Source organism: Rhinoraja longicauda, chromosome 23, assembly GCF_053455715.1.
Source record: "Rhinoraja longicauda isolate Sanriku21f chromosome 23, sRhiLon1.1, whole genome shotgun sequence".
NCBI classification, from domain to species: Eukaryota; Metazoa; Chordata; class Chondrichthyes; order Rajiformes; family Arhynchobatidae; genus Rhinoraja; species Rhinoraja longicauda.
Window position 1 is genome coordinate 12,923,819 of NC_135975.1, and position 12,230 is coordinate 12,936,048.

At 43.6% G+C, this 12,230-nt stretch overlaps 1 protein-coding gene across 1 annotated transcript in view; it reads left to right on the forward strand.

Moving 5' to 3' along the window:
* The window catches only part of lmf2a (lipase maturation factor 2a), a 30,077-nt gene that overhangs the window by 13,863 nt on the left and 3,984 nt on the right, over positions 1–12,230 (forward strand). Inside the window, exons 7-13 of the mRNA XM_078419650.1 lie at positions 1,545–1,685; positions 5,479–5,584; positions 6,797–6,893; positions 8,273–8,455; positions 8,829–8,997; positions 9,604–9,715; positions 12,004–12,109. Of these exons, the coding sequence (XP_078275776.1) occupies positions 1,545–1,685; positions 5,479–5,584; positions 6,797–6,893; positions 8,273–8,455; positions 8,829–8,997; positions 9,604–9,715; positions 12,004–12,109 (914 nt within the window). The remainder of the gene's footprint in view (positions 1–1,544; positions 1,686–5,478; positions 5,585–6,796; positions 6,894–8,272; positions 8,456–8,828; positions 8,998–9,603; positions 9,716–12,003; positions 12,110–12,230) is intronic.

A 12,230-nucleotide genomic window follows, 5' to 3' on the forward strand; every position in this document is an offset into this window, starting at 1 on the left:
GGATCAAGTAACGGAGGGGAGTGAGGGATTAGGTGGAAGGAAGAAAGTGGGGATGAGAAGGGATAGGGAGAGGGCAGGTGAGGGTAGAGAAGGACATGTGAGGGGAGAGGATGTGAGGGGCAGGAAGAACAACATAAGGAGAAGGATAGGGAGTGGGGCCTTCAGGTGAGATGATGGACAGACCATCTTTCACCATGCCAGATAGTTGCTGTTCACCATCCAGCCAGCCCATTGTGGGCAAAACATAAACACTGTAGGAAGACTATAAGACAGGGGAACAGAATTAGGCTGTTTAGCCCGTCAAGTCTACTTTGCCATTCAACCATGGCTGATCTATTTTCTCTCTCAACCACATTCTATTGTCTTCTTTCTCCCTGTAACCTAATCAATCTTTGCCTCAAAAATACCCAATGTCTTGTCCTCCACCGCTGTGTGGAGCAATGAATTCCACAAATTCACCACCCATTCCTCCTCATCTCCATTTTGAATGTATGACCTTTTATTCTGATGTTGTGACCTCTGGTCCTAGACTCTCTATTGCTGGAAACATTATTTCCACATCCACTCTATCTAGGGCCTAGATACTAATCATAAAAGTAGTGCTTATTAGGCAATCTTCTTCATAAGAAATAAAATTTGTAAAGTGAAACACTTTGTAGTAACAGCAGAGACTGAGACACACGAGAGCAGGTTGAAAAAACAAAGGCAATGGAAGCTGTGGGAGCACTCGCGTGCGTTCGCGCGTGCACAACTGATCCGGCCCGCATGAAGTCGCATTTTGCCCATTCTGGCCCGTGACCTAAAATGAGTTTGACACCCCTGATTTAGCTGTTACCAGGTAGCTGTGCCTAGGAGTTTAACCAGGGCAGAATACCTGTGGAGAAATTTAGCTGGATAGAATTTCTGTGCTTGGATATTTAACTGTTTAATCAGAATCAATGTCTGATGATTTGGACAGGGGTGAGCTCCTGTGGCAATTAAGTCAAGCTTGGTAACATGATCAGCGATTTAGCCAAGAATAGGTACATGTGATGCGGGGGTCAGACTCTTCTAACTGGCTTCTGTTGGGGTATATGTGGCCAGGGTCAGGAAACTGTAGCAAGGGATGGAGTTAGGGTTTGATGCTTCACAGTGATGTAAACAGATCTGGACCAATCCAATTTAACCATCCACAACTGGTGCTTACGGTCTTGGTGATTTACTCGGGGTTGTGTACCTAGGAGCAGTGACTTGGCTGATATCCGTGTTTTAACAAGGGTACCTGTAACTGAATGTTTAGTCCAAATGCGCTACTTGTCATCAGTGCTTAAAACCAAGCTAGCTATCTGTGAGTAGTGATTTAACTGGTTTGAGAAGCACGTGATTGTTGATTTAATCAGGCTTGGGTAATTCTGGTTAGTGATTTGGCCGGGGTTGGATTTGTATGTAGGACACAGTACCTGAAAATGTGACAAAACTATGTAGTTATGGAGAGAAGGTAGAGAGACTGTGGAGATGTGATTTAACTGTACGTTTGACTTGTGTTTGTTGTTCTTTTTCCACAGAGCCAGGGTTTTTACAAAAACTACAAGCTCTAGCTGTTGCTCTTGTTGAGCTGGCAGTTTTTGGACTACTTGTTTATGGAACTGTTCATTACTTCGGGCTGAGAGTGGACTGGGAGAAATGGACAATTGAATCAAAAATAGGTATGAGAAGCATCAGCTTTAGAATCATTTCTTGCACAGGTGTGTCACAGAATTAACCTGTCTCAAGGCTACCCAGCAACTTAGTCCTAGAGTGATACAGGTTGGAAACAGGCCCTTCGGCCCAACTCTCCCACACCGGCCAACAATGTCCCAGCTACACTAGTCCCACTTGCCTGCGCTTGGTCCATATGTCCTGCGCTTGCCCCCCAAACCTGTCCTATCCATGTACCTGTCTAACTGTTTCTTAAATGATGGGATAGTCCCAGCGTCAATTACCTCCTCTGGCAGCTTGTTCCATGCACCCACCACCCTTTGTGTGAAAAAGTTATCCCTCGGATTCCTGCTAAATCTTTTCCCCTTCACCTTGAACCTATGTCCTCTGGTCCTCGATTCCCCTACTCTGGCCAAAAGACTGTGCATCCACCCGATCTATTCATCTCATGATTTAGTATACCTCTATAAAATTTCCCCTCATCCTCCTGTGCTCCATGGATTAGAGATCCAGTCTACTCAACCTCTCCCTATAGCTTGCACCATCTAGTCATGGCAACTTCCTTGTAAAGCTTCTCTGAACCCTTTTAAGCTTAACAATATCTTTCCTATAACATGGTGCCCAGAACTGAACACTATATTGTAAATGCGGTCTCACCAACGTCTTGTACAATTGCAAAATGACCTCCCAACTTCTATACTCAATACTCTGACAGATGAAGGCTAAAGGGCCAAAAGCCTTTTGGACCACCTTATCTACCTGTGACTCGACCTTCAAAGAACCATGCACCTGTACTCCTAGATCACTCTGCTCTACAACACTATCCAGAGGCCTACCATTTACTGTGTAGGTCCTGCCCTTGTTTGACGTCCCAAAATGCAACATCTCGCACTTCTCTGTATTAAATTCTGTCAACCATTCCTCCGCCCATCTGGCCAATCGATCCAGATCCTGCTGCAATCGTTCACAACCATCTTCACTATCTGCAAAACCACTAACTTTTGTATCATCAGCAAACTTGCCAATTTTGCTCTGTATGTTCACATCCATATCATCAATGTAGATGACAAACAATAACATAGAAACATAGAAAATAGGTGCAGGAGTAGGCCATTCGGCCCTTCGAGCCTGCACCGCCATTCAATATGATCATGGCTGATCATCCAGCTCAGTAACTTGTACCTGCCTTCTCTCCATACCCCCTGATCCCTTTAGCCATAAGGGCCACATCTAACTCCCTCTTAAATATAGCCAATGAACTGGCCTCAACTACCTTCTGTGGCAGAGAATTCCACAGACTCGCCACTCTCTGTGTGAAGAAATGTTTTCTCATCTCGGTCCTGTTCAGCCTACGCTGCCTCAGTAAAGCAGGCAAAATAATAAAAGATCCATCCCACCCCGGCCACCGTCTGTTTGTTCTTCTGCCCTCTGGTCGACGTTTCAGGTCGATCAAATCCCGAACAAACAGACTTAAGAACAGTTTTTACCCCAGGGCCATACGAGAACTGAACACTACTTTCTGCACTAGGTCACACTGTTAAAACTTTTGTATTTAATATATTTGTATTTATTTGTTTTGCATTTATTGCATATATGTTTTTACGCACCGTCAGGATTGCTATTTTTTAATTTCGTTGTACTCGTTGCAACGACAATAAATGAATATTATTATTATTATTATTATTATAAATACAGGAGAGGTGCCGGAAGACTGGAGGGTGGCAAATGTTGTATCGCTTTTCAAGAAGGGCTGCAGGGAAAATGCTGAATGGATAGCAAATTGGCTCCATGGAAGGAAGCAGAGGGTAGTGGCAGAAGGTTGCTTCTCAGACTGGATGCCTGTGACTAATGGTGTGCCTCAGGGTACAGTGCTGGGTCCGTTATCCCTTGGGCAACGTGACCTGGGTGTCATGGTGCACCAGTCACTGAAAGCAAGCGTGCAGGTGCAGCAGGCAGTGAAGAAAGCGAATGGTATGTTAGCATTCATAGCAAGAGGATTTGAGTATAGGAGCAGGGAGGTTCTGCTGCAGTTGTGCAGGGCCTTGGTGAGACCGCACCTGGAGTATTGTGTACAGTTTTGGTCTCCTAATCTGAGGAAAGACATTCTAGCCTTAGAGGGAGTACAGAGAAGGTTCACCAGATTGATCCCTGGGATGGCAGGACTTTCATATGAAGAAAGACTGGATAGACTAGGCTTATACTCGCTGGAATTTAGAAGACTGAGGGGGGATCTTATTGAAACATATAAAATTCTTAAGGGGTTGGAGAGGCTAGATGCGGGAAGATTGTTCCCGATGTTGGGGAACATCCTAAATTTCAACCTGGGCTCCCGCAATTCCTCTCTAGTTTCCCACAATTTCCTTGGATATATCAGATCAGGCCTTGGAGATTTGTCTACCTTCAAACACGGCAGTACCTTCATCACTTCTTCGACAGTAACCCTGACTGCTCTCAAGACACTTCCAGTGACTGCTCCAATTTCCTTTGTTCTACTGTCTTTCTCCTCAGTAAATACAGAGGAGAAATACTCATTTAGGACCTTGCCCATCTCTTGTGGCTCCACACAGAGGTGAGCACTTTGATTCCTGAGAGGTCCCACTCCCTCTCTAGTTACCCTTTTTCCCCCTTATGTATTTATAAAATATTTTGGGATTGTCCTTAATGCTACCCGCCAGAGCTATCTCCTGGCCCCTTTTGCCCTTCTGATTTCCTTTTTTAGTTTACTCCTTAGTTCCCAAAACTCCTCTAGGGTTGCACTTGATCCCAGCTGCTTATACCTGTCCCATGCATCCTTCTTGTTTTTGATAACGTCTTCATTTCCCTTGTCAGCCAAGCTTCCTTGCATTTCCCTGCTTTGTTCTTCACTCTAATGGGGACATACACATCCTGAGCTTTTTTCAGTACACTTTTAAAAACATCCCACTTGGCCGATGTTCCTTTCCCCTCTAATAACCTGCTGCAGTAAACCTCATACCCTCAAAGTTGGCCTTGCCCAGTTGAGCATTTTAACACGTGGACTCTCTCCGTCCCTATTCATAACTATCTTAAACTTAATCGAACTGTGGTCACTGGTCCCAAAAGGCTTCTCCGTACACACTTCATGAACTTGCCCGTCCCAATTTCCCAATACTAGATCCAGCATTGCCCTCTCGTGTGGGAGCCTCCACATACTGCTTAAGAAAACTCTCCTGAACGCTTTTGAGGAATTGCACCCCATCTGAACCCTTCACGCTATGATTTTCCCAGTCTACATTGGGAAAGTTTAAAATCCCCCTACTACAACAACCTTATTTGACCTGCAGCTGTCTGCATGGACCAAGCGCAGGCAGGTGGGACTAATGTAGCAGCGACATGTTGGCCGGTGTGGGCAGGTTGGGCTGAAGGGCCTGTTTCCACACTATCACCATGACTGACTGGATAACAATTGATGGGAAAGCAGAGGAGTGATTTAATTAGATGATTTTAGGTGTTGTCACAGACAAAATGATTTCATTCCCTATTGTCTGATTCCACAAATAAACCTCTTCACAGTTTCAGGCATCCAGTGGTATAATACTATATAGCACTATACCTCTGCCAATTTTTTTTTAGCAGAGGTATAGTGTCAGTTATGTAAAGAATTAAACTATAAACACAAAGAATTCGGGTTCCTAGTATAGGACAGAATTGCATACAGACTAAAGCTCCTACGTATTTCAATCAAGTGAAGCCAGGATAGCTACATAATTGGTTAGAACACTCGGAGCGAGGGTACATTTTTCTTTAATTCTAAATTAATTTCTCTTTCTATATGTTTTACAGGCTTTACTTTTCATGAGTTTACCCATTGGTTGAAGATTGTAACTCCAATGGCTATCTGGATTGGGGTACTTTCCCTCAGCTGGGAGATACTCACATCACTGGTCAAGTAAGTGTCAGATTTTCTATACAAAATCCTTAAACTCCACAACTAAACTGATGAATGAGGCTTACTTTTATTGATTTTAAAATGTGGATGTTGCTGGCAAGATGAACGTTTATTGTTCATAATATATTATTATAATAATAATATATTCCTGTATTTGTCCCACACCGGGGAAATTTACAGTGTTACAGCAGCAAAGTGGATAGCAAGAGATCATTCATTATAAATAAAAATAAAGACAAGGATAAATTGTCACCACTTAACTGTGTATTCCTTAACTGTTGACTGTTATCCCTAGTTTGTTGTGAGATGGTGATGGTGAGCTGTCACTTTGATCCTTTGAAGTCCATGTGGTGATGGTTTTCCCAACACTCCTGTTGAATAGTGAGTTGTTGTAGCTTTAATGAAGGCAAAGTAATCTATTTCCAAATCAGTGTATTGTTTATTTTGGACGAGATCTTCAAGTTGGTAGTGATAGTACCTGTTGCCCATATGTTTTTGATTGGTAGATGTTCTTGGTATGGAACCAAACTAAGGTCCTGGAAAGTTGCAACAGTGATGTCTTAAATGTTGCACAGAACAGCCATGATGTACTGGTGGTGGAGGAAGGAAATGTTACATGGCCCTTTTTTAATATTTCTAGTGCAATTTTGGATATTTCTAGTGCTGCCCCTGACTTATCCTTCTTTCTTCCCAAGTGAACCACGGTTAATCAACACTCCTTAATTGTAATGATAGTCATGGATGTGCCAGGCCATGCAGCAGAATATAGTTTTTCTGCAGGATCTGTCCTGAATCCATCCCATTTAGCCCAGTTGTTTGCATTGTGAAAATAAAAACTTTTTTGACCAGTGTAAAAGATACATGTATCTGCAGTGGATATATGGATGAGCACAAGTTCAAGTAGGTTTAACTCTCATCTGTCACTATCTAGATTAGATCAAGATTTAGATCATGATTAGGAATGAACCGAGTCAGTCATTGGCAGGGATTCTATCGAACCATTGTTGTGTGTAATATTGAAGACCCCACCCAGAATATACTAGGTACCCATACTTCTCCTAATGCTTTCTCCAGATGGAATTAACATGTGGGGTATCCAGCCTCTTTCCTCACAGTTTACAGCATCCCTCAAAACCTGGTTTACCTGGTTTCCCCATCCCATTGATAACGGTGTCCCATTGTATCGTAATATAACATTATTTTTCCCTCTAGCTCCATGGCGACAAGAGGGTTTGTTGCCAAGCTGTGGGCTACCTCTTCATGGGTCATATTTGCCACTGCTGCTGCGGCTATGTTTTCTGTTAGTCTGGTGAGTAAGAGTTTGGATTTTCTGTTGGTGGTCATAATCCACAGTGCATCACAAGTCTTAACAGACCAATGGCTGACGTAAAATATGTCATAGGCACAACTCTTCCTTGGCCAACATTTCCCAGGGCCGTGGCACCTCTGGAGAACAGTGCATGAATTTTTTTTAAAATCTGAAATAAAAAATGGAAAGTCGAGGAGCAAGGAGTTGGTTCATCCAGATTTACAGTTTCAAAGGAATGGTTAACTTGAAGCCTGCTGACATGTTCAAAATAAGAATAAGCTCCAGAGCCAGTGACAGATTTAGACAGAGAAAGAGGAGGTGCAGGAAAAGACTCGGATCCTTATTTATCAATGTGAATATGGAATGAATGAACCAACCAGGGAAAGGGGATAACTAATGTTTAATGGGAAGTGGAGGAATAAATAATAGATTGATTTTTGGGACAATTGGACTGAAGGTCCTTCAGACAAGGGTTCCGAAAAGATTTACGAGTATGTTGCCAGCACTAGAGGGTGTGAGCTATAGGGAGAGGTTGAATAGGCTGGGTCTCTATTCCATGGAGCGCAGGAGGATCAGGGGAGATCTTAGAGGTGTACAAAATCATGAGAGGAATAGATCGGGTAGATGCACAATCTTTTGCCCAGAGTAGGGGAATAGAGGACCAGAGGACATAGGTTCAAGGTGAAGGGGGAAAAGATTTAATAGGATTCCGAGGGGTAACTTTTTCACACAAAGGATGGTGGGTGTATGGAACAAGCTGCCAGAGGAGGTAGTTGAGGTTGGGATTATCCCATCGTTTTAACAAAACACTTAGACAGGTACACGGATAGAACAGGTTTGGAGGGATATGGACCAAGTGCAGGCAAATGGGACTAGTGTAGCTGGGACATTGTTGGCCAGTGTGAGTGAGTTGGGCCGAATGGCCTGTTTCCACACTATCGCTCTATAGCTCTATTGATTACAATCTGACATAATTGAAGCTGCGGAATTTCTACCAGAGGAGGCTACCGTTCGGCCCATCTGCTTTACCAATGGTGACCTTCCAACAGGAGCAGTCCACACATCCTGCGGCCCACTAATATATCAACTGTTCACATAGTCTTGCCATTCTCTCCTGCCACTGTCAATCCCTGGGATCACTCACTTGTGAGATCAAGTGCAGAGTGAGGTGTATGAAGTTGTTGTAATTGTGCATGAGATCAATGACCGTCACCGCACACGAGTGTGATGTGATTTTGCTGGGTGTGTGTCCGATGTTGATGGGGTGTATCGGTGAGAGTGACTGCACATCACATTTATTCCTGTTTTTTACTGTGCTATGGTGGCTGATAGGCATGACTCCAGCCTGTTGTATTCTAACATCATTCCTGTCACCCCAGGTACCATACTCCTTTATTGACTATGAAACCAGCTCCAGTCTTCCACCCGAGATCATGCGCCTGTACAAAGCAGTCGACCGTTACGAGCTGGTCAACTCTTATGGGCTGTTCCGGAGAATGACAGGAGTGGGAGGCCGTCCAGAAGTTGTTGTGGAAGGAAGCTACGATGGCCAGCAATGGAAGGCAGGTTTCATCCAAAGCAATTGTGGAAGATGATGGGGAGCAGGGGTGGCAAATTTGGATTTAGTGGCAGAACTAGTTTCAAGTCATGCAAAGGTCCTGTTCCCTTGCCCCCAGCACTCGTGTCCCTCTGACGTCATCCTGCTATTGGGATATAGCTCTCAATCCTTCACCTATGAGCGCTTGTATCCCTCCAATCTTTGTAGCACGAACAAGTACAGTCCACCCATCGCTTGCCCTGTGAGTTTGGTACGGTCCCCATTTCCTTAACCGTTGTGGTGCATGCCTTGGGTAGGGTGAAACGCCTTCAAACTGTGCACCCTTCTCCCACATCTGTGTCTGGTTGCATTTTCCTCATCTTTTGTGTTTTTTTTAGGAGATTGATTTTATGTACAAGCCAGGGAATCTTGGCTTGTCCCCTCCTCTGGTAGCCCCACACCAGCCCAGGCTTGATTGGCAAATGTGGTTTGCTGCACTCGGAGACCACCGGCAGAGTCCTTGGTTCACCAGTTTCATCCATCGGCTGCTCCAGGGAAAGACTGACGGTGAGTGCAGAGAACCTCATACCCTGTTATACTTCAGCAGTTGCACCATCTCTTGTTTGCACTTGTTCACAGCATATAGAAAGAAGCAACTGCAGGTGCGGGTTTATAAAACACAAGACACAAAGTGCCAGTGTAACTCAGCCTGTCGGGCAACATCTCTGGAGAACAGTGATTGGTAACATTTTGGATCAGGTCTCTTCTTCAGACTCTGAAGAACTTCAGTCTGAAGAACCCAAAACGTCACCTACCCATGTTCTCCAGGGATGCTGCCTGATCTGCTGAGTTACTCCTGCACTTGTCTTTTTCTTCTGTTCATGGCATCCCTGATTGTTCATCTGTGTTAGTTGCAGGATTTCACACTGCTACAGTGCACTCTTTGCTGCTCCTCTCATTACAGAGCATTGGATCCAAGATCCCTTCCTTTTAGACTGTGTTGGTTACAAGAGCTTTTATTTTCACTATGCTGGCTATAGCATCACTCACAGTTGTACTGCACTGGTCAAAATATCTCACTGTAATAGTGCTTTAGTTTGAGGATCTCTCGTTCTTACACTGCAGCTTACGGGATCTTCTACTATTGTAATGTCTACCTGTGTTTATTTTCAGTCATACGCCTTGTGCAAGTCGATGAGTCAAAATATGCCTTCATCGCCAAACCCCCTACTTATATCCGAGCCCAACTCTACAAGTACTGGTATACCAAGCAAGGCACTCACAGGTGAGTGGCTGAGAATGCAGTACACTGTCCCAAAGAATGAGAGTGTAGTGCTGAGGGAAGATTGAATGTTGGGAGGTGATGATTTGAAATCTTGAGTATGGTGGTCCATTGTGTGAACTAGAATGGGGGGGTGCAGTAAAAGGATTTTGATAGATAAGTTCACAAGACATTACATGCAGCTCCTCACCATAAGGAGTCTGAAAAGCACATGTGGAAATCTATATTTTATCATAAAAGAATGAATTTAAGTGTTAATAAATGAGCCAATATCAAACCTTGCTATGACCTGTATTGGATATTCTGCAGAACTGAGCTCTACAGTACAAGAAGGATCAAACATAAATATATGTTGCTGCAAATACAAAGAAAAACCAGCTCCAGGACTGTAGTAGATAATTTCATCCAGGTGCAAATCAGGTTACAGGAGGAAATCGGCAAACAGTTTAAAATCATGAAATAATGGCAAGGATGGATTAACACAGGTCATTTCCAATAATGAGGTGACTTTAGCAAGCAGATGTAGGTACCAAGGCACATGTCAAGAGAAGTTTCTGTTGAAAGGAAATTATAAGACTTTGGATTGGCTCCCAGGCTAGGGGTTGAGACTGGAATGTGGTTTACTTTTTCAGCAGCAATAATGGAAGGACAGATTGATAGTGCTATCAAATGTCAATAACCAATTTGTGGACACCTAGTTTTTCTGGGGGTTTTTTTGCCCGGACCTCACAACTCCTTACCACTTCATAGCCTTAATGCAGATATGGAGCAAAAAACTGAATTCCAGAGCCTGGACATCAATGTAGCTTTTCACTAAATGTGGCATTTCTGATAAAACGGAAAAAAAATGGGAAGCACTCCACAGAAAATAGCTTCATCAGTTGTTTGAGATCAATCGGCCTTGCGCAAGAGCACACCACAGGAGTTCCTTAGAGCAGTGTCCTAGACCCAACAGTCTTCAGCTACTTTATCGATGAGCTTCTATCTATTACATGGTCAGAAACTGTGGTTTAATTCATTCGCAACCTCTTGTTACTAAAGCAATAAATGTCTACAGGCAGCAAGACTTAGACAACATTTAGACACGGGCTGATCAATTTCAAGTATCATTCAGGTCACTAAAGTGGCAAGCAAAGCCCATTCCAGGAAGAGAGTCCAACTAGTTACTCTTATTATCACCTGTTGCACCATTAACTTTCTGTGGGGAGGGCATGTAGACCAAAACTGAACTGGACGAGCCTCAAAAATAGTGCGACTACAAGAACCATCAGAGTCCTGTAACGACTGCCTTGTTTCTTGACATCCATGGTCTTTCCATCATCTGTAAGGCACAAGCTAGGAACTTGATGGAATATTTTACAATTGTCAAGATGAGTGCACCTCCAATAATTCTCAAGAAGCTCAACATTTTATCCTAACCACTAGTGCTGTGTGTGTGGAGTTTGCTTTTTCTCCTCTTGGGTTTCCTCTGGGATACGTGAGGAAATCAGAACACGCAAAGATGTGCAGGTTGGTACTTATTTAGCCACTAATTTCCCCTTAATAAACAGGCGAGTCATAGAATCTGGGAGGAGTTAATAGAAATGTGGGGAGAATAATATGTTAGTGTAGGAGTATTTTAATGATTGTTCGATGGTTTGCACAGGCTCAGTGCTAAAGAGCCTGTTTCCATGTTGCATCATTCTACAAACATCCAGCAGGATATACTTGATCAACACCCTACCAAGAATCCTAACATTCATTGATGCACAATGGTTGCAGTGTGTAACATCTGCAAAATACATTGTATTTTTTTCATTTGGGCTACTCTGCCCACACCTGCCAATTTCATGACTTGTACCACCAAGAGGGTGAAGGGCAGCAGATACTCGAACACCACTGCCTACAGATTTCGGTCCAAGTAACACACTACCGTGACTTGGAAATATATCGCCATTCCTTCATCGGAACAGAGCCTAAAATCGGGAATTCTCCCCCAAAGGCATTGCTGGGATTCTTCAGCACAGGAATGCAGATCTTCAATATTTTCTCAAGTGTATTTTGCAATAAATTTTTGTCTTTGTATCCTGTAAATTGATTTTTTTAAAGGAGATGGGGTTGGCAAGATGGAGCAAGGCAGGTCTAAGTAGATGGGGCTAGTTATGTGATATAATTTTTGACAATGTCATTTTTCATGAATACATCTTCACGGTTCCTCTTCCACCCCTTCCTGCTTTTTACCATCGCATCCTATGCCTTCCATCCCCTACTCCTCTATATCCATCCCCCCCACACCCTTTTCCACATTGCAGCTCACTCAATGACTGGTGGACTCGACAGTATGTGGGAGAATTTTTCCCCTCGGTCACTTTAGGAGACCCCAACTTGGAATCACTGCTGTCTGAATATGGCTTCAAGGTGAGAACCACATTGTAGGCTGTGGCTAACCCACACTCTTCCACCAAATAATTCCAGATAGGTATGGCATGGATTGAATATATAGCAAGCTACATTGCCCCATTAAACATGCCCAAAGAAG